The sequence below is a fragment of the Vanellus vanellus genome (assembly GCF_965231255.1).
Source record: "Vanellus vanellus genome assembly, chromosome: 5".
Taxonomy (NCBI): Eukaryota; Metazoa; Chordata; class Aves; order Charadriiformes; family Charadriidae; genus Vanellus; species Vanellus vanellus.
The window spans coordinates 71,794,549-71,816,128 of record NC_138910.1 but is presented as its reverse complement, the minus strand read 5'-3'; the positions used below and the strand labels follow the sequence as shown (position 1 = coordinate 71,816,128).

The 21,580-nt window shown below is 56.7% G+C and overlaps 1 protein-coding gene across 1 annotated transcript; it reads left to right on the top strand.

The window, feature by feature from the left end:
* The first annotated feature begins 192 nt into the window (after positions 1-192).
* Positions 193-15,062, top strand: POMGNT1 (protein O-linked mannose N-acetylglucosaminyltransferase 1 (beta 1,2-)). The gene is made up of 22 exons (XM_082484404.1): positions 193-226; positions 1,209-1,407; positions 4,570-4,678; positions 5,081-5,196; positions 5,507-5,572; positions 6,006-6,119; positions 6,796-6,913; positions 7,213-7,311; positions 7,830-7,957; positions 8,541-8,611; positions 8,914-8,989; positions 10,425-10,508; positions 10,665-10,706; positions 10,909-10,967; positions 11,517-11,589; positions 11,893-12,021; positions 12,352-12,477; positions 12,631-12,695; positions 13,074-13,118; positions 13,299-13,434; positions 13,941-14,050; positions 14,332-15,062. The coding sequence occupies exons 2-22, from the start codon at positions 1,297-1,299 to the stop codon at positions 14,432-14,434; spliced, it is 1,980 nt and encodes a 659-aa protein (XP_082340530.1). The 5' UTR covers positions 193-226; positions 1,209-1,296; the 3' UTR covers positions 14,435-15,062.
* The last annotated feature ends 6,518 nt before the right edge of the window (positions 15,063-21,580 follow it).

Below are 21,580 nucleotides of genomic sequence, written 5' to 3'. Positions count from 1 at the left end.
GCGGCGCGGGGGTGGGGGTGGGGGCGGAACTAGAGATGGCCCCGCCCCCGCGGCGCCGGAAGCGGCGCGGTCCCGCTGGCGCTGAGGATTCGCGGGGCGGCGGCGGTGGCGGTGGCGGTAGAGCTGAGCCGGGCCCTGCCCTGCCCTGCCCTGCCCTGCCCAGCCCGCCCCTGGCCCGCCCCAGCCTCGCCCCGCCCCGCCTCGCCTCAGCCTCCCCTCGCGGAACGTGAGTAGCGCTGCCAGCACTCACCCTCCGGGCCGCACCGCCCGGTTTTTCCCCCTGGCCTCTCCCCCTTCCCCTCATCTCTCCCGGCGCGGCTCCGGGAGGGCCGCAACTCCTCGCCGCCTCCGTCCTTGGACGCCTGGCTCTCCCTTCCCCCCGCGCCTGTCGCGACCTAGCCCCGCAGCCCTGCCCCCCCACCCCCTCGAGTACCCGGGTCCCTCTGCCATACCCTACCGCTTCCCTCCGGCGTCCTGTTGCCCTTCCCCTGAGGGCTCTGGGTCCCCGTGTCTTGCTCTCCTCCCCTGGGTGGCTGCTGTGCAGTCTCCACCCCATAACTGATGCTCCCCACCCGCTGGGGGGGCCCTGTGCTCCAGCCAGGCCCCTGGCTCTGCCGGGCCTCTGCATCCCTTCCCAGGCCGAGTGGGTTGTGTGGGGAGCCTGGCTTCACCTGGGGACAGCCCCTCTGCCCCAGGATCTCCAGCAGGACTGTGGCCCAGCTCTGGCCTAGCTGCATCCCCGTTAGTGGGGATGGTGCTGCTTCGCAGCCCTGCTGCTGTAGGTGGGGAGCGTGCCTCTCCCCATCAGGGACCCCACAGGCCGATATGGCCAGTGATGGCACCTCTATAACGTCTACCAATCTGGGGCCTATCACCAGTTCAGGCCCCTTGGCTGCCTTTCCAGAGGCTGGGAGTGGGCCTAGTGTACCACAGCAGCCTTGATAACGGGTTGGTTTGGAGCAGAGGTCCTCACTGGCCCACGGGTTCAAGGGCCTTCCATCACCCTGCTTGCAGTCCTCTAGCACAGCCTGGCTTCGTGGATCACTCCCTGCGGGGCTGGGGCTGCTGGCAGGCAGGGAGGTTCCGTGCGGCTTTTGCTTGTGATACATTAGTGCCATTCATGGCCATTGCTTGTGCCAGGCCCTGTCTTTGCTGGGGACAGGGTTTGAAGGCACTTGCCTCCCTCACCCTGCACCTGTCCTGTCCAGGCAGGGAGCCCCGATGGACACGAGAGTGGAGCCCAGCGCATCCTGACCCCTGCCCCACGTGGCTGCCCCTTTGCCAGCCCCTGTGACTATGGACGAGTGGAAACCCAACCCCGCCGTCAAACCCCACAAGAAGCGCAGTTGGTACCTCGCCTGGAAGTACAAGCTGATGAACCAGCGCGCACTACGGAAGCTGTGCCAGGTGAGTCACCCACAGGCCTGTGGTGGATTAGGGAGGATAATCTATAGGGTTTACAAGCTTATGGAGCAGCTGCATGGGTGGAGGTGGGTCTACTGGCAGTCCTGGGTGACCTAGCATGCTGGGGAAGCGTCACTTGTCCCCCAGAAATCTGCACCCAGTGGCTTTGTGCCCATGTGTGAAGGGGCTTGCCAGATCTAGCAGCTCCTTCCAGCTCAAATGGACCTGTTGGGTGGTTGTGGCAGGAGATACAGTTATCCATGCATCCCTGGGAGGCTTTCAGCTAGAAACCTAACCGATTGCTCCTCGCCTGGTTCCAGACCTGTGACAAGTGCAACAGGGCTCAGCCTGCGATGGGAAACCAACCCTGCCTCATTTGTTTTGCAAACCAATCCTGATATAAGGTACAATAATAGGTCGACAGGGAAAATAGGGCTGAGTAATGGGATCTCGTGCCCCAGAGGCAGCTGGCGTCTGGCAAAGCCGCAGGCTTGGTCGCTTGTGCTGTAAAACGGCTAATCCTCAGCGGAGCCAGCATCCTGGGGGGTGTCTGGGGGTGTAAGGACAGGGAGGGTCCCGTGGCAGCAAGCTGCAGAAAAGGGGCCGTTCCTAAGATGAGCAGAGCTTGGTGAAATCTGGCAGTTGGTTTCTGTGGGAGGGAGCAGGGGAGGGTTTTGTGAGTGCCTGGGAGGATGAAGGCTCATGAGGGCTCCCTGGAGAAGGAGACCGCTCAGTCCTGCATGCCCTGAAGTCCTCAGGGCTTGGGAACAGGCCTGGTCATTCAGTCAGGCGTTGCTCATTGCGCTGGGGGCGATGGGCTAGAGTATGTCTGCTGTCATGTGTCTTTAATGGCACTGCTGTGGTTTAAAATTGAGCTTAAAATATGTAAACTAGAGCTGTAACTATGGAGTAGCCAGGTCTAGAGCAGCTGGACCTCTGTCAGCAGCTCTGAGTCAGTCTTGCTATACTCAATTGCTGGTCCTGCTTGGTGCTGCCTCATTCGCTCTGGTCACCTGGGCTGTGGGGCTGCTTTCCTGCCTCTCCAGGACTGACCAGGGTGGAAGGTCTGGGCAAGTTGAAAAGGTGGCCTTGCTGCTGGCCACCAGGCACAGCCTGTTCCTCACTGTGAGCCGAAGACTCCATTCTTGCCTAATTAAAAGCTTTCTGTGCACAGATCTCAAAAGGTGCTCATATTCCTAAGTCAACAGCAACTCAACAAGACAAAATGCTGTTTGTTTTTTTTTTTTTAATTTATTATCACGTTTTCTACCTGTCCATCTCTTGTCTTATTGCTGTCTTTTCATCTTCCTCTTCCTCAGTTACTCTTGAATCCATTTGGCTCTTGGCAGAGGTAGCAGCAACATGTAGCTTTGAAGCAACAGCTGGCCGGGTAGAGCGTGGAACATTTTAGCACTTCTCAACAAGGGCAGGCCTGTGTGTGATCTCAGCCCCATACCAGACCTCAGAGAATCAAGGGTCCTAGAGCTGAAAAAGGCACATTTTTAGGAAGCAAGCTGTTGGGGGGTTGAGGGGCAAGGAAAGAGTCTCAAAACCAGTCAAGACCTGTCTCAACATCCCCTTGTGGGGGGATCAGGCTATGAGGAGCCTCCACCAACCTCTCCCCTCCTCTCCCTTGGTTGCTGTGACACCTCCACGCTGAGTCTTGGGATGCTCTGGGAGATTAGTAGGACCCTGAGCTTGCGTGGCTGGGGGAAACCACCTGGTATGTCCATAGCACATCTAGGCCAAAGGGCTGCCGCTTTTGGGCCATGGGATGAATCTGTCAGCATCACTTAGCGATCAGATTTGGGCCTCCATGGTGGCTCTGCAATGAGCTGGATGGTCCTTCCTGGTATGGAGGCTGGTAGGGGAGCCCTGCAGCAGTGTTAGCTTTGAGGGTAATGGCTGCTTGGGGCTTTGTGTCTTAAATCCAACAGCAAAGCCTTCCCTCACTGAATGACTGTCCAGGGCAGCTTTTGGGCTCTCTGCTAGAGCTGTTTCTCAGCCCCGGCACAGGGCTGTGGCTGGTGGGCAGGGACTTTGTCCTTGTGCGATACTCCGCAGCCACCACATGCTATTGTCGCCTTTCCACCATGAAGAAGCACCTGGGCCCTGGGTTACAAAGCTCCCTGGGTCAAGTAAAGATAAATTGCTTCAGCTGAGGCGTTGTCTTTCAACCCAGGCCATCCTGCATCCCTAGCCAGCACTGCAGCTCTAACACCACCCTCTTGGCTTTGGCCAGATGTGCTCTTGCAGCTTACATCTGCAGGTGGATTGTTGCCCATCACAGGATGTTGGTTGCCCAAGTTTTCCTGTGCTGTGTGGCTCTGTCTCAGAAGAGCTCCTTTTAGCATGGAGTAGTTCCTGCTTTACACTGGGTCCAAATACCAGGAAAGAGACTGAAATCGGGGAAGAGAAAAACAAGATGCATTTTAATAAGTAGAGGTGCTTGTAGAAATGTTGTAGTTTTTCATACCTCCTCTTGCTCTCGGAGCAACAGGGCTATGAGAAATGGTGATGCTCATGTCGGGGTTTTCCATGGAATGCTCCATAGCCCCTGGACCATAACTCTCTGTGTCAGCATCCGTGTGGGTTGCCTTGGTTTGCTGCAGACAGTGAGGCTGCGGGCTGTTCTCTACAGCCTGTGGCACACTGCGATTTCCTGAGGTCAGACCTTAGCTTCTTGCCTTTGCCTTGCTTTAGTCAAACGGCATCTCCTCACCCTCTGAATATTCTGGATACCTCCTCTGGTTGCAGAGGGAAAGATGAGAGTAATGATGCTGTAGGAGAGGCAGAGATTAATTTTACGGTGGGAGCTGTAATTCTGAATTACCAAACTCTTCCCATGCGGAGACCCTCAACCTTGACGCGGTATTTTGGCAGCAATCTGCACATCAATCTGGAAGCAGGGACACATTGGAAGTGGGTTAATTCTCATGTATCAAGAGCTCAGTGCTCTCTAGCTAATGAAAGTGTTTCACCTGAAAACTCGGTCACCGGTATTTCTCTGTCTTTGCCTTTTCCCAGAAGAAAACGGGGGAAATGACAGATGCTTATGATCCCTTGCAAGATCTCCTTGGGGTGCCCTGCGGCCTCTGCCAAGGAGGCAGCCTGATCTTGGGGTTGTTACTTACAAGTTGGTAACACAAACATCCTGCATTGCAGACAGGTGCTGTCCTCTTCCTGCTTGTGACTGTGATTGTGAACATCAAGCTGATCTTGGACACCAGGAGAGCTGCTTATGAGGAGGAAGAGGAGTCTGCACAGGAATACGGTGAGGGGCAGCGTCACGCTTTTCTTTGAAAGCAAGGAAACTGGAGAGAGGGAAGTAATTTCTTTAAGTCAGGCCAAACTTGTGACCAGCCACAGCGCAAGATACAGGTCTGTGCATGTGGATTTAACAAAAGTGAATAGAAAAGGCTACTCCCATTCCTGGTCTGTCTACTCAAAGCTTCAGCATGTTTGGCTGCAGAGGTCTGTGTGGGCATAGCTGGGGCCAGATCTGTTGCCATTTTGGATTTTCCTTACCTGTTATGCCCATAGACTCTGACCCATGGCTTGCTGGGCTGGGATACCTGGTGGGCGTGACCTCCTGGAGGCTTGGCTGGGCTAATGCTGAGCCAGGACAAGCCAGAGGTGCCTTGGCAGGTTGAGACTGGGCATTTCTCCCCTGTAGATGACGAGATGATGAATGTGGAGGTTCCTAGGCGCCCTGTCAGCAACAAGAAGGTCTTGGATGTCGAGGTATACTCCAGCCGGTCGAAGGTCTACGTGGCTGTGGATGGGACAACAGTAAGTGATGGCTGCTGACTGTTCCTGTGAGCAGAGGATGGGTGGATCTGAATGAGTGAATCCTCAAGCAGCGGGTGGTGAGAGCACTTCCGTGGCTGGTAAGAAGGTCAGGAGTGGATCCTCCTCCTGCCTACAGGACTGTGGAGGTGTTGTTCCATGTTGTCTTCTATTCTGGCATCCATCACTGCCATGAGCAAAGCCAGAATGTCACAGGAGAGAGACCTGCTCCTTGTTTGGGGGCTCTGCTGTGTTGAATGGGCAGGGAGTGAGAGGTCTTGGCATATGGTTCTCATTGCTTCTCCACTTGCAGGTCCTGGAAGATGAGGCTCGGGAGCAGGGAAGAGGGATCCATGTCATCGTCTTAAATCAGGCTACGGTAAAGCATCCCCACATGTCTGCATTTGTCTTTCTGAGCAGTGTTTGTCCTTGCTCTTTAACTGTTGGGGGCATGAGGCAAAGGACAGCCAGCAGAGAAGTCCCTGAATTCTTGTTGCCTGTAGTTTCCAGAGCACTACATGGTCACCCAGAGGGTCCCTGCAGTGCTTGTCTTGTGCTTGCCTAGCTGTCCTTGGGGAGCAGGCAGGAGAGGAGTTGTGAGGGTGGGTAATGCTGTCCCATGGACCTCAGTGCATTTCATATCATGGTGGAGGCCCAAGGGCTGAATTTGCCTGGGGACTAACTCCCTGGCATACCAGAAAATGAATTCATCGCGTTGCTCAGGGACTGAGGCTTCCAGGACAGATTTCCATAATTCTGCATGTCCTGAATGTAAAGCCCTTAAGATGCGTCTGATGTTTGAATACCAACAGGGTCACGTGATGGCCAAGAGAGTCTTTGACACCTATTCTCCCCATGAAGATGAAGCCATGGTACTCTTCCTCAACATGGTTGCCCGGGGCCGGATCCTGATCTTCACCATTAAGGTATGTGACCTAAGTGTCAAAAGAAGAAGTCACCTTGAGTCAGGATGCCCTGAAGCTCATCTAGGCAGTTGTCTCCTGAATGTCGTCAGGCATTCCCAGGGCTAAACGTCACATCCCCACCGGGCTATGCCTCCCTGGCTGGATCACCTCCCTTGTCCTCACACTCCCCCTCATTACTACAGATACTGCTGTGTGCCCAGAAAGGAAGGAGAACAAAAAGCAGATGTCAGAGGCTGCAGCAATAAACAAGAGGTTAGATGGAGAATGGATGTGAAGAAATACAAGGATGTAGTGGGACCCTTCTGGGTCGCACTCCCAGACTTTGGCGGGGCGCACTGTGGACTGTGCTGGCTCTGGGCTGCTGTGTGAGCAGCACTGTGCTTTTTCAGCATTTCGGTTTAGCTGTGTGATGTGTTGCTGAACACATGGCCCTGGTTGAGAACAATTTGGTCTCGAGGAAACAGGAGCCTGTGACTCCTCTGACCTCCCTGTGGGTCCTAATGAAGCCACCGGTGGGTTTAGTGGCACAGAGACCTTAGGAACCTGCTCTTGAAGGTTTCTGGCTCAGCTGGTTCAAGGGTAGGAGTGGGCCCTGTACCTCTTTGGTATTGATGGGACACTTTCCTTGTCTGCATCAGGAGCCAGACCTGAGCTGCAGGGTTGTGTTTTGTTCCAGGATGAAGGCTCCTTTCACCTCAAGGACACAGCCAAAAACGTCCTGAAAAGCCTGGGGAGCCAAGTTGCACCATTCCTGAGTTGGAGAGACATGTGGACATTCGTAGGGAAGAAGGGAGGTGAGTCTAGCACAGGCTGGGAGACAGTTCATGGCTCCCTTTTCTGGGGAGAAGCCAGATGAAGACAAACCCAGCCCACCCCCAACACACTGTGTATGAGCAGGGAACAAGTCAGAGAGTGGTAATTCCATTCCTGGTGGTGAGGGAGGGGATGGAGGCAAAGCTTGTCCTTCAGCAGCCACCAGAGGCCAATGGAAAAAGATGACAAGTTGCCAGCCTGCGCTATAGCCCCATGTAATGCCTTGACACAACGGAGGTGGGCCTTTCCAGACAGTCCTGACCCTGTGTCCCTGCTCCAGGGGAAGTATACGGGGAGAAGCATGCCAAGTCACCTGCCCTCTCGACATGGGGTGATCCTGTACTGCTGAAGACAGAAGTTCATCTGACATCTGTGGAAGGTAGGAAGTACGATCTGTTCTGCGGTGGCAGGTATCTCTGGGAGATGTCTGCCTGCTGCTCTTGATGTTTTTGAGTCAAAGCTGTGGGTCTGTTAGCAACATCCCAGGATGGATTTAAGGCTGTTTGAGATGGGGATGGTAACTTTTAAAATGGAGCCAGCTTCCTTTCTTCCTGCTTCCATGGCAATTCCAGACATGACTGTTGAGAAAGATGAGGATGGGGAGGTGAGGACATGATGTGACCATCTGTCACCTCTCCAAACCTGGTCTGGTCTTTTCTGACTGTTGGCCTTGAACATGGGCCATTGCTGCTCACAGAGGCCATATGATGGGGATGGCTTCTGAATGGCTTCTGTGGTTGTATCCTGCATCCAGAAGCATTGCTTGTTCATAGTAATAAGGACTGGCTTGGTGATGGCTGAGCCTAGGGAGAGCTGTCAATGTGGCAGTGCAGCCTGGAGCATGCAAGATGAGGCCATGGGGATGAGCAGTCTGGTTTTTCTTCTTGGTGTCTTCAGATGCTGAGTGCCATTGGCCTGACACAGAGCTGAACCGCCGCCGGAAGAGGTTCTGCAGCAAAGTAGAAGGTTACGGTAGTGTCTGCAGCTGCAAAGACCCCACACCCATTGAGTTCAATCCTGATCCTGTGAGTGCAGGTGCAGAGTATTGAGGCAAGGCTCCGGGAGGGAGGGTTGGGCTGGACCAGATGTGTCTGAAGCTCAGACGCAGAGCCCTGTCCTTAAGCACCAGCTGAGTGGTGAAAACTGCCTCTGGGCAGGCTCTTAACCCCAGCAAAGGTAAGGTGAATACATGTGGTCAAGTCATGCTGGGGAAGGGGAGTTCCCTTGCCCTAAGTGTGCCCTGAGCTGCTAGGTTACCATGGCTCTAGGGACCTCAGCATGAGCAGCACAGCCTGTGCGTTTGGAGACTGAGCAGCTGAGATGGCCTTTGGGCTGTCCTTGGCACAGTGCTGAAGGGTTTGGACAAAGATCATCAGGTGGATGCAAGTTGTGATTTGGGAGCTGGGTCTAGGGTGGGATGAAGGAGGGAAGCTGGCAGGGTCTCCAGCAGTGCTGAGTGGACTCCTGGTTGGTTGGCGTGGTCCTGAGCCAAGGGCTAGGGCTGTGCAGCTCTGCTGTCTAATAGTGGAGCCAATCCCTACCCCTCAGATCCTGCTTTCAGTGGCATGGCTTACCCCAGCCCCACTCACACACATTTTTCTCTTTCAGCTCAAAGACAATAAAGTCTTTGATGTGCCTGTAGCTGTTATTGCAGGGAACCGCCCCAACTACCTGTACAGGTAAGCATTTCCAGGGGACATGGCTTCTCTGCTCTGTGCCACAAGACCAGGCGTGGCCCAAGCCCTCCCCTTCGTCCTGCGGGCAGGATACAGCCTCCTCCTGGGCTTGCATGAGCGATGCGGGCAGACCTGCTTGGACAGATCCCAGGGTCCTTGGCCATGGGAAAGGGAAGAGCCCAAGGGCAGTGGGTCCTGTCCACCTACCGTAAACCCTTTCCCCCTCACCAGGGGGTCCGTACCCCTCTGCTGAGTGGCCTGGGCCCACTGGGGCTGTGCACTCAGGCCCCTCGATCTCTCCCTAGGATGCTGCGCTCCTTGCTGTCAGCTCAGGGCGTCAATCCACAGATGATCACAGTCTTCATCGACGGGTACTATGAGGTGAGAGCACTCCCAGAGGTCCCTGTAGCCAGGTCCTTGGTTCCCCAACAGAGAGTACATGGTGCTGGCCCGGTCCTTGGTGGGTGGCAAACTATGAGACCCTTCACCCTTCCTCCTGCTGTGGGTCACACTGCTCCTCACCCGCTCCTACGCAAAGTCAGTCAGCTTAGCCAAGCCATGGGTGTGGACAAAGCTGCCATTCCCAGAGCCCAAATTTTATATCCCTGTGTCAGAAGGAGGCTGGTGTGCAAGAATGAGGTGGTCGTGCAGGGCTCTCCCCATCCCCTTTCTTGTTTGATGAGTCTCGCCAGCCTGGGTGTAACACCACTTGTCCAGCTCCCTTGCATGAAACAGAACAAACCAATCCAGCTGTGCATGTCCAGCTCCACTCTCAGTAAGAGCTGAAGAGACCCAAAACAATCTGTTCTCACAATGTTCATGAAAGCTGTGGCCAGGTAAAGGGCAAAGACCTTCCTGTCAGCTCAACCTTATAAAACCCTGGAGGATCGCTCTGCAAGCCCTGGTGCTCTGCCAGCGGGATGTGCTCTGGGACAGGCCTTTGGCATCCTAGTAGGTCTCAGCAGCTTTCTAGCCCTCATCTCTGCAGCAGCCCATGAGGTATTGTCTGATCGCCTTGTGGAGATGGGGAAGGGAACAGGCTTGTTCCCTTGCAGGCCTCTCCCATCACTTCCAGGTTGTGGGGCTGGGGGAGCTGGTGTGTTTATGCAGGCTCTTACTGCAGCACAACAGAATGGTTAAAGATAGCAGCATCCATTGCCATGGCAACTGGAGCAGCATCCCTCAGCTATGAGGGGGCAGCCTGAATGCTCGTGCTGCCTTGGTGGATACCAGGCAAAGGGGGAACAGTTGATGCAATGGGAGATCCTTCTCTCATTTGTGGCTAGCAGGTGGGATGGACAGTAAGGGGAAGGAGAAGGCCTTGGTGGGGTCTTCTTGGGGCAGAGGTATGTCAGACCATGTATGGATTATTTCTGACCCCGGTGTGGATGTGCTTTGTCAGAGAGGTCCCTTTCTTGGCAACTGTGAGAGACAATAAGGTTGACTGTGTCTCAACATCAGGCAGCTAGTGAGTGTTCCTGGCTATACCTGTTTTCTTTCTGCGCTCTCCATGGAGGACTGGGGATTTGGGCTTCTCGGGTATTCTTGGATACAACTTTGAGTCTGCAAACTAGCAGGGATAACAGAAATTTGTGGTGGTACTTAGGGCTGAAGGGCTAAGAGAGTTTGGTGAGTTCCTTGCCATGGGTCTTCAGCACAGCATCATTTGGAGCCTCATTTGCCCCTAGGAGGACAACCACATATAGGAGATCCCACAGATGTGTTCTTGGTGTCCCAGGGAGCTGGCACTGCCAGAAGGTGGGGAGAATGTATCCAGACCCACACATTGGATGAGCTGTGTACCTTCCCGTTGCAGGAGCCAATGGATGTCGTGGAGCTGTTTGGTCTCTCAGGAATCCAGCACACTCCTATCAGCATTAAAAATGCCAGAGTTTCCCAGGTGAGAGACCTTTCCCAAATCTTGGGGGAGTTATTTCCTGGGACCTGGGATAGCATTCAAGGGGGGCAGGCTTAGCTTCACATGTGTGCCAGGCTACCCCTCCCTGTGGTCTGGGGTTTGATGCTAACACAGGCAACAATCTACCTTTTCTTGTAGCACTACAAAGCCAGTCTGACTGCAACATTCAACCTGTTCCCGGTGAGTGAGACCTCTGCCTGGCCCCTGTCTCGCTGCTCACCTGTGGGAGCAAGACAGTGCAGGGTTTCCCTTGGGAGAGTGGCATCTGTGACGCCCATCTCACAGGAGCTGGAATCAGTCCTGTGGGGTAGGGGACACTGCTTAGTGCCTCTGCTCTGTCCTGTTCTTCTTCATCTTTCTGACATCTCTCCTCGCCCTACAGGATGCTAAATTCGCTGTGGTTCTGGAGGAAGATCTTGACATTTCTGTTGACTTCTTCAGGTAAAGCTGTGGGTCCCTGAGCTCCTGTTTGGGTGGGGTGTTTCCTGGGAACTGTCTAGCTGCTAGATCCCTGCCGTGCTGTAGCTCACAGATCTGAGGCTGAGCAGTGACCAGGCAACAGCCATAACAGCTCTGCCTGCAGAGAGGCTAGGGCTCGAATCTGCTGTCCTGACACTCAGTGCAGGCTATCTTCAGAGTCTGAGATCTCTTCCTGGTTTGCATTTTGGGGCTGCTGATCCATTCTGTGCACACATGGTTGGGGCTGCCCCATAGGAAGAGGACAGGGACAGTGTCTAACAGGGCTCCTGTTTCTTCTTAAGGAGGAGAAACTCGGGAACAGGAGACAATATTGTCCTCTCCCCATGGTGAGGTGCAGCTTAGCTTGTTTGGGTGTTCCCCTGATCTCACAACAACATCAGCCATCTCAGCCCAAGAGATAGGTTGAACAGCCCCAGCAGTTGGGGGCATCTCGTCCCTCGGTGGAGAATTTGCTTTGGTTTGCCTGGGGGAAGGATGTTTTGACAAGGGACTGGGCAACTCTTTCCTCAGCTTTCTGAGCCAGTCGATACACCTTCTGGAGGAGGACGAGAGCCTGTACTGCATCTCAGCTTGGAATGATCAGGTAGGTCAAGGGGGATGGCAGAGCAGGGACACCTCTGTCCTGTGTTGTTCCCAAGTCAGGCTGGGGTCTGAGTTCTGTCTGTAAAGCAGGGTGTCATCCCCACCATCATCCTAGGCAGGTCTGTCTCCCCAGCCCTCGACTGTTCAGAAGTGCCACTGCAAATCACCATCCTGTCCCTGCTGTGTGCTTCCCAGTGGCTGTCCCTTGCTCCCTGTGCTGGAGGTCTCCATGGAGCAGGATGCCTCCTATTTTGGTGGGGTAGGGGTGCATTCAGGGTGCTGAATGCTCCCCATAACATCGTAGGGCTATGAGCACACGGCTGAGGACCCCTCGCTCCTGTACCGCGTGGAGACCATGCCAGGCCTGGGCTGGGTGCTCCGGAAGAGCCTGTACAAGGATGAGCTGGAGCCAAAGTGGCCAACCCCCGAGAAGGTGAGTACCCTAGAGGGACCCTGTCTTCTGTACGCCCATCTCTGCCCATCAGCAGTCCCTAATCATCACCCAGTCTCTGTGGGTATAGCTCTTGGAGGGGCCTTGGCTCTCCCTGAGCTTCTACTGGGAAGGATGCCCAAGCAGAGTGGATTTGGGACAGACAGTAACTTGAGGACCGTGTAACCAGCCGCAGAGCTGGCTGCAACAGCCCAGGCAGGCTGGGGCCAAAGAGGCTAGAGCTGGTGAGGGCAACCAGAAAGGTCCCTGCACAGCCACTCTACCAAATCACGTCCCCAAACTTGAGTGCGAGTGGCAGTATCCCCTCCACAGCTCTGGGACTGGGACATGTGGATGCGGATGCCTGAGCAGCGGAAGGGCCGGGAGTGCATCATCCCTGACATCTCGCGCTCCTACCACTTCGGCATCGTGGGGCTCAACATGAACGGCTACTTTCATGTGAGTGAACTCCCTCAACCACCAAGCCCTGTCCTGGTGCTGAGCTCTGACTCGGCCACCTTTCCAGGTAGTGGAGATGCTTGAGGTGACCTCCAAGTACTACTGACTCCTTACTGAACCCTGTTTTCCTTCCCTCCTCTCTCTTCCTCCTAGGAAGCCTATTTCAAGAAGCACAAGTTCAACACAGTTCCAAATGTCCAGCTTAAAAATGTGGAGAGGTAAGTGCTGGTCAGAAGATCTGGATGAAACAGTTGCTTGACCTGACCCTTGTCCTGTTTTGCTGGGGACGCCTCCCTTCCTTCTGGAACAACCATAACCTCCGGCCCCATCATACTGGCCTCCACTGGGGAATCCTTACAGTGATTTTTGTGAGGTTGGGTTCAGCTATCCTGTACTCCTGGTGGACATGTTGAAGGGTCATGTTTTTGCTGCTGTATCCTCTAAGATATGTGGCAGTCCCCGCTCTCCATTCATTGGCTCCAACCTGCCTTTTTGTATTACATTGGGGCAGTCTTAAGTTTGGATCATCTTGAGATGATCCCTTCTTACCAAACTCTCTAACTCTGCTCTGATCTCTGTGCTCTCTCCTTCAACAGCTTGAGGAAGGATGCCTATGAGACTGAAATTCATCGTCTCCTGGGGTAAGTGCCTGCAGGGAAGTTGGGAGACCATGGGGCACACTTTGCATGAATCAACCAGGCCAGAAGAAAGGGTGGAAGTGGCCCTGGCAGCCCCAGTCAGGGCTTGCCTGTCTGAAGTACCCTGCAGTGGGAACAGCGAGGAGGTGGGGTCCCCTCTCACCCCCTCTTCTGTTTCCACAGTGAAGCTGAGGTCTTGGACCACAGCAAGAACCCCTGTGAGGACTCCTTTGTGCCCGACACTGAGGGCAGGGTCTATGTTATGTTCATCAGGATGGAGCAGGAAGCGGATTTCACCACCTGGACTCAGCTTGCCAAGGTGAGGCTCCTGACATGGCCCATCCTTACCCCTGCACTGATCTTGACATAACTGGTAAACATCTGGCTGTTGTTCTTGGGCCTTGGACATCTGTCTGTGGCCTTGGACACAGCTCAGCAAATGGATTCTTGCTGCCCTTGGGTGGTATTTAAGGTTTTGGTGTTTACAGAAGGCACTGGGGCATCCAGGGCAGATCCTTGGCTCAGTGGAGATAAGTCTTATGATCTCCCTGTGTGGGAGCCCAGGGCCTGAGCTTGTCTGAATGATTCCATCACTTCCCTCGGAGGTGATGGTCAAACCCCATGTCCTGAGGCAGGAACGGGAGCGCGTTCCCCTTTTTCTCTCACTGATGGTGGCTGAAGGGGTGCTGCCCTGATTAAGGTGCCATTGTCTCTGCTGTGTTTCACTGAGGGCAGGAGTGGTGGCTTTTCCCTTGCCAGGGGACACCTGGCCCTGGTGTCTGTCCCTAGGCTCTGATGCCTCTTCCTCCCTCTCCACCATCCTAGTGCCTCCACATCTGGGACCTGGACGTCCGCGGGAACCACAAGGGGCTGTGGCGGCTCTTCCGTAAGAAGAACCACTTCCTCGTGGTGGGGGTCCCTGCCTCCCCCTACTCGTGAGTATCAGGGGCACAGCAACCTGGGTAATCCCCCCCCATCCTCATGGCACTGTCCCCTGCCCAGGGCACTGCATCATCCACTTCTGTCCCAGCCCAAGCCTGGGGCATATCACCCCTCTTCTGAATCATTGTGGTGGGAGGGAGGACAGGATACATGCCCACAGCTAGAAGATGTCCCAGTGGGAAGAAGGTCATGCCAGGGAGGAAGGCTTTGGGAGGTGGGGTCCTAAGGGAGACCACCACCCCTGCCTGCTCCCATCCAGCCTCTTCATCTGCAGGTCCAAGAAGCCCTCATCGGTGACACCGATCTACATGGAGCCCCCTGCCAAGGAGGAGGGGGCGGTGGTAGTGCCAGCAGTTGCTGCAGCAGAGCAGACATGAGACTGGCAGCTGGGAAGCAAGGGGGACTGGGAAAAGACAAAGACCTCCATGGTGCAGAGACAGAGTTGGCAGCAGCTCTCAGGCTGGTGACCGGACACAGACTCCCATTTCAGGCTGCAAAATGAGACCTCGGGCTTCCTCCAGCCCCGTATTGTGGTCTCCCAATCACCGGACAGGGTACTTCCCTGTACATATGCCATCCCCCCATCCCAGGAACTTTGTGTTTTGTTTTTTTTTTTAACACAGACTCTTTACTAACGCTGCTCCCATTGCCCCCTGGCTGGGCAAGGTTGGAGGAAGAAAATGCTCAGTTGGGGGCTTGAGGTGGCCTCGAGAAACACCTCTGCTTCCCTTTTTGGCCCTCGAATCCTGAGAAAGCAGCATGCTCATGTGCAAGTGCTGCAGTCTACCAGCTGGGTGTTATTTATTAATTCTTGCCTGGCTGGCTCTATGCCCAGTGGTGAACACAGTGGTGAAGAGAGAAGAGATGCTGGAAGATCCCATCTCCTGCACAATGAATGCACCTTGAAGACTGTACGCTGGGTTGGACATCTTCCCACATACCGGCTTCACTTCTTGGGCTGCAGCAACTGGTGCAGCCCAACTTGTAGGCAAAAGGGAATACTGAAGAGGAGCTGAACCTGCTGGGGACATCCTATGCCCAGCACGAGGGTGATCAGATGCCCCTTCCCTTTCTGTGCTGTTCTGGGAGCTAGAGCTGACTATAGATGGTGGTGGACCAGGCTGTGTGCTGAGGCTCAGACCATCTCTGCCCACCTTCTCTGTGGGCAGCAGCCCTGCCCCACAAGTCGTGGAAGAGGGGGTGAAAGTGCCTTGCAGAGCAAGATGGGAGCAGCCAGCAGGCATCCCCCCCAGCTGCAGAGGCAGGATGGACCGGGGTCCTCTGGAGCAAGAGATGCTGCGCTCTGGCATGGTCCTTGCCTGTGGTACTGTACCCTGTCTCTCCCTCCTCCCTGGCCAGGTACCCCTGATCTTGCTGAAGGCAGAGAGGGTTAGTTCTCCTGAATCTCCGCCCTTACTCTGGTACTTTAGTAGCAGGGAAGCTGTGAGCTGAAGTGAGATAGGCAGCCTGGCTCTCCTGCTGTGGTACACCCCTCATGCAGAGGGAGAGGGAGGGGGTCCCTGTCCCCCTTTCCTGTGCCTTAGGAAAGACCCCAGGGCCCCCTCCCGCCTCCAGCCACTTGGTACTAATGCCCTCCCTGACTGGGGGCAGTCCTGGACCCCATGCTCAGTACACCTCCCTGTCTCATCCATGCAGCAAGATATCTGTTCTCTGCCCAGGTCCCCCAGCCTGGGGCAGGGATGCTACCCTGTGGCTTGCCCGTGGCAAGAGGATTTGCTGCTCAGCCCTTTCCCTGTGGTTGCAGGGGCTCTTCCCCTGCATTTTCTCACTGTGAACTGAGCATCGGGGGGTCTATACTACACTAATTTATTTATTTATTGCTTGTGGGAAGGGGAGGATAGCAGGAAAGCAGCGTGGAGAGCTGGCAGCCTCGAACCTGTGTGGGGGCAGTTGTGGGAGGTTTGTGTCTTGCCCCCCTCCCCGGCTCCATCCTCTGTTCCCCTCCTTCCTCCCTTGCCCAGCATAGGAATAGTTGTGAACCTGGGAAGTCTGCTCCTCTTTGGCCAAAATGAGCCCTGTATGGCCACAGCGCAGCTCCAGCCTGACTGCAGGGACTGTGACCCTCGTGGTCCTTTGCATGCCTGTCCCAGCAGCAGGGATGGGATGGATACAGGAGGGTGCAGGGTGACACCCTTGAGACTGCAGTACTGGACCTGGGTTCAACCCTGCCCTCCTCTGCCACCCCCTTTTGCCCTCTGCTGGGACTCTGCCCTGGCCCCCAGTGGGCAGGTGGCCTCTGCACTGGCCCTCGGGCTAAAGCAGGTCCTTCCAGCGCGATGAGAAAGGGACTTAGCTTCTTCCTGGGGAAAGCAGCTTGCTCCCCATACCCTGCTTTGGGAAACTCCTGCGGCTCTCCACCATGATGCCCTTTCCTTGGCATCTCTGTTCCCAAGGCCCCATTTCCCTTCTCCCTGGAACTAAATGCACCCACCTCCCCACCCCCCCTTTCCCTTCTTCTCTGGCAGGGCTCAGGCTTGGTTTCCTCCTGGGGCGGGGGAAGGTGGTCCTACAGATAGGGAACGCCTAAACGCGAGCTCCCTTCTGCTTCCTGCCCTGCTCTCAGTGACAGCAGGACTTGACTGGTGGGCTTCAAGCTCCCCCCCCCTCTCCACACACTGCGATGGATCCCCTGGGTGCTGTTCTCCATCCCTCCCTGTTCCCCCAGCAAGGCTCTGGTGGGGTGGCTGTGGTGGGGCTGGGTGCGTGGGCATCCCCTGGGCTTGCCGCTTTCTGAATCGAATTATTTTTTCAAGAGTAAACATTGCAAAGCTGTTGAGCCTCGTGTCTTTCATGGCTGGCTTCATGCATGGCCCAGGACCACCTGCCTGGAGAGGACAGACCCCTGTCCTCTGTGGTGTCTCTGCCCTGTGCAGTGCAGGGCTAGCTGTGGGCTAACGGTGGCCCTGTAGCTCCTGTGCCAGCAGAGGTCCTCCGAGCCGTGCGGTGCCGGAGCGGCTGGCACAGATTTGCGAGCTGTTTTTCTCCTCAAGCTTTATCACTTTTATCTTCCGTTCAGCAACTGTTGGTAACTCTGACCAGCTGCCTGGGGACTCACTTGGTGTAACCCGTCCCCCATGCTCCTCCCCCTGGCACCTCCAGCAGCTGACCCCAGGGAAATACAGCCCCACGGCTCTGGCCTCTGCTTGCTCCCCAGCTCGGCGTTCCTTTGGGGGTCAGCAGGGCGAAGCAGCTGCTCATCCTGCGTTGGAGCACCCCACCATCCAGCAGTGTGAGCCCCATGGGGCTGAGCTGTGTTTCTGGTCTCTCTGGTGGATTTGGGTTTCTTTCCTTTGGGGGAAATGGGGTCTTGGACTAAGAACCCCCTGCCCAAGGTCACAGCAGATGGAAGGGACGTCATAGCTGGATGGGTGCGGGCAGGGGCGAAGCCAAACCAAGAGGAGCAACCTTGTTTCTGCCATGAGAAAAAATAGCTGCAGGGCCTCTGGGTCAGCCCTGTGTGGGTGACTTTTGCAGGAAGCCCAAGAGACCTCTTCAAATTTCTGCCCCCATTGGGCAGGGAACCCTGGGAGTGTACCTGTTTCTGGGGCAGAGACCACAGGACCCAAACAAAACTGCAATGGGAGCGTTGGCCACCGGCACGGACTGGCCACAACCTGCATCCTGTACCAGCTGCTTCTTGTCTGATCCCTGCAGCCAGACTGGGCTTCCTCCTAGGCAGCTGCCACCCCCTCCTCGGGACCAGGCACAGCTTTCAGGGGTGTCACCCCTTTGCCAGAGGCTTTTTGCCCAGCTCCCAGGGCTCTGCTTGGCAGTGCTGGTGCGGGCTCTCCCCTCCTGGCAAACTCCCCATCCGCATCCGCCTCCTGCTGAGGCCAAACCCTGCGGTGCTGAGCACCTGCCAGGACGCCGTGGGAGAGGGGAGGATCCGGCCACTGGGATGAGCCCTGCTGAGTGATGTGTGCTCAGGTTTGAGACCCGCCACATCATGCCCGCCTCAAGGAACCGGTATTTGCTGTGTTTATAGGAGCATCCCCTCCTGAAACAGAGGGATGATGCTAAAAGCAGGTTAACCCCCTTGAAGGGGAGCGCCTGTGCCAGGCTGATGGAGAGCTTCAGCTCGTCACCCCTGGGTGATGGTGATGCCAGGGATCATTGTCTGGGAGCTTGTTAGAGGAGCTGGATTGCTCTCCATCCCGCCCTTTCTCGGGGTCCCGCTCACCTCCCAGCTCAGCCCACAGGTGCTGGAGCATCCCTGGGTGTCCAGGAGCCGGCTGGGTGACTGGCCCATCGCCTGGCCTTCCTGGGAAGCCCAACTTGCCGGCTCCCATGGCTTGGCCCTGTATGGCACTGTGCTGCCCCAGTTGCTGGTGCCCAGATCTCACCTAACCCTGTGCAGTACACCGCCACCCCCCATCCCCCCCCCGCCGCAGCCCGGTCTTCCTGGCTTTGTGCAGCCATACCAAGGAGAACCTGTCCGGGCTGCTCCATGTCCCAGGAGCTGGCTGATAATTAAACAAAAACAAAATAGCCTTGGCATGAAACTTGACCTTTCTGGAGCTTGGGACTGGGGGAGGGGAATTTTGCATAATTTCTGGTGTTGGTTATTTTTACGTGTTACGTTTGTTTGGTGGGGATCTCTGTGCCGGGGGAGTGGGGAGTCCCCATGCTCCGATGATGGGCTGGGACATGGGACACAAGGTCCAGGCTGACCCTTCCCATGGCACATCCGCCCTTCTGTGGCCCACAGATGGAGAGAAGCATCCTCCAGCCAGTGTCCTCCAGGATAAAGACACAGTCCTCTCGGATGGAGGGATCTCAGCGCTGGAGGGATGCCAGTGCCCAGGATGCACTGGCCCCATCCCCATCCCTGCACGCTAGGGAGGCACCCATGCCACCTGCACCCCAGCTCAGAGACCTGATCCCCAATTTTCAGCACCCTCTGCTTTAAAAAGAGCCCAGCAACTCTGAGGTGCCTAAACCGCTTCGAGAAAGGGACTTTGCTTGGCTTCTCCCCAGCTCCCAGCTTTGGGGGGTCCCTGCCCTGCACCCAGACCGTCCCTGTCCCCGTGCCCTGCTGCACCTCCCAGCACAGGGCTGCCACCTCCTGTGCCCACACCCAACAAAGCACAGCAGTAAATTAATCTTCAACTTGGTACCCAGGATTGTTGCCGTGATGGTTATTACGCCGTGTCCTGCCCGGCGCGGCGTTAATGATTAACACCCCCAAGTTCAATGTCACCTCCTGCCTGCTGCCTTTTGTATAGCTCTTCCATCACCTCCTCTGATATTCCGACAAATAACTGGGGCGTGGAGCTGCCCAGAAAGCATCCTTGGGGCTGGGTGAGCGCCCAGGATGGTTTATCTCTGGGGCAGGGGGGAAGGGCTGTGCCAGGAAAAGGGTGCATTGCCTTACTTCTTCCCTTGGGCCAGCCCGTGCCCTTCGAGGATGTCCTCTCCTCCCTGATCCAGGAACTTCCTGGCCAGGCTGTGACGGCGGGCGGGGGGAGATCCCCCGCAGCGGGCACTCCTTGGGCAGCTGCCACCGGATGAGTTTGCTTTTGCTTCCCTTTCACTCCCTTTATCAGCACAAACTCCAAGAGCTGCGATTCCTTCTTCTGCTCATGATGACCCCCTGACCCCCACCAAAGCTAATTCCCAGGAGGAAGGAGGCAGCTCGTTTCCCAAAGCGCTGAGCGCTGCCCGCTCCCTGGCAGCACGCAGCCCTCTGCCACGCGGGGTTGTGCCCTGAGACAGGTGATGCCCTGCACGGTCCTGGGACTTTGGCCCGTTTGGGCACCCATCGTGGCATGGTGAGGACTGCACAGGCACCCCTTGGGGCTGCTGGGGGGGGTGGGAGGGGGGAGGGGTGAAAAGGCAGCTCTTCAGGTATCTGCCGTCCCCATATGGCCGGTGGGGGGGCCTCCAGCCCCCCATTTTCTGCACCCTGTGCCCACGGGGATGCTGCGCCATGGGATGCTGGCGGGGGGGGGCCGGATCCAGCTCAGCCTCCACCCCACGCACCAGCCCTTTCCTTATTGCCTCCGAGGGAGCAGCTCAGCCTTGAGCCGTCCCGCTCCCCAAGCAGGGGGTGAATTCCCTGCGTGGGCTCCGAAAGTGGCTGTTGCCCACAGGGACAAGGTCCAAGGCTGCTGCAGGAGGGGGAAACCTATGACATGAGGCCGGTCCCCATCACATTGGGGCTTGTGGGGCCTCAGCAGACAGGATGAGGCCAGAGATGCCAAACTGTTCCCAGGGGCGAGTGGGGGGTCTGCATGCACCCCTGTTTCCCTGTACAGAGCAAACCCCGGAGCACAGGGACCAAGCGCCACCCGTTTGCTGAGCCTGGTCCTGATGGTGACCCCAGTTCTGCTGCCCGGCGTCCCCCCACACAACCGGGTCTCTCTCCCTTCCACCCTCATCAGCCCCCCAGCCAGGAGAGGGGCAAACCTGACCCGGGAGAGAAGCAAAGTCTGCCCTGCCCCTCGCTCCCGCCGGCTCTGCCCATCCCAGAGGGCTTCTGCCCGCAGGGGTGCGGGCTGGTCGGCACCCGCAGAGGGGTTATTGCCCACAGTGGGTGGCACAACCCATGGCCAGGGAGCACTGAAGGGTGCATGTCTGGGGACAGCAGTGACCCGGGCTCAGGCAGGCGGCAGGGCAGTCCCTGCCAGGAAGACTTTACCCTCCTGCTCTTCCCCCACCCCGTGTCACGGGTGGAAAAGAGGAACCCCCACCCTGGCGCACACCCCCCGCCAGCTGCCAGGGCACCTCCAGCCCAAGAACGTCTTTCCCGAGGGGGCAATAAGGAAGTTTCTGTTTGCTACCACATGTCCTCGGGGACTTTTTGGCCTCGGACTCTGATGGCACAACCGCCAGCTGTTGGGGTGCTGCCAGGCACCCCGGGGTGCCACTCGGGGGGGGGACCAGGCAACTCAAAGGGTCACAAGGTGCAGAGGTGCCTGGTGGCACCCACATGGGTTGGTGGGGATGGGGTGGTGGGCTAGGGTGCTGGTGGGGGACCGGCTGGGATGGGGGTCTCCTCCAGGGAGCCCAAAAGCTCCAGCGGAGGGCAGAGGCACAGCGGGAGCACTGGGGAGGCTGCACCAGGCTTAGCCCCCACACACACCCCGCCGCTGCCCTTCACTGCCAGGGGAGCCAAGAGCCGGGAAGGGCGATGGGGAGAAATCGAATCCGGGAGGAGGAACTGGTCCTTCGAGTTTCCCCAGCAGGCAGAAGGGAGGAACCGAGCCGGCGGTTGCAGAATTATTGCCAAAACTCGCCGCCACAGAAACTGCCTGCCCTGTCCCGGAGAAAACCCCACAGCAGGGAAGAGGTGTGAAGCCGGGAGCCGCCGGCCGGCCGGGCATCGCCCCCGGACCCGCTCCACCCCGCGGGGAAGATGGCAAAAGGAGCCACCTTTGCAAAGCAGCACCAAAAAGAGGGAGCAGAGGGGGACACGGCCAGGCCAGGTGTGCCCAGCGGTGCCCAGCTTGGTGACAACGGTCAGGGTTTGGTGACAACTGGCAGGGTTTGGTGCCGTTTGG

What these genes read in the sequence shown, in the direction of transcription:
- POMGNT1 (XM_082484404.1), top strand. Translation starts at nt 1,297, where the DNA reads ATGGACGAGTGGAAACCCAACCCCGCCGTCAAACCCCACAAGAAGCGC. An exon ending in CGCCCCAACTACCTGTACAG is followed by an intron (nt 8,612 to 8,913) that starts GTAAGCATTTCC and finishes ATCTCTCCCTAG; the next exon opens with GATGCTGCGCTCCTTGCTGT. An exon ending in GTCCCTGCCTCCCCCTACTC is followed by an intron (nt 14,051 to 14,331) that starts GTGAGTATCAGG and finishes CTTCATCTGCAG; the next exon opens with GTCCAAGAAGCCCTCATCGG.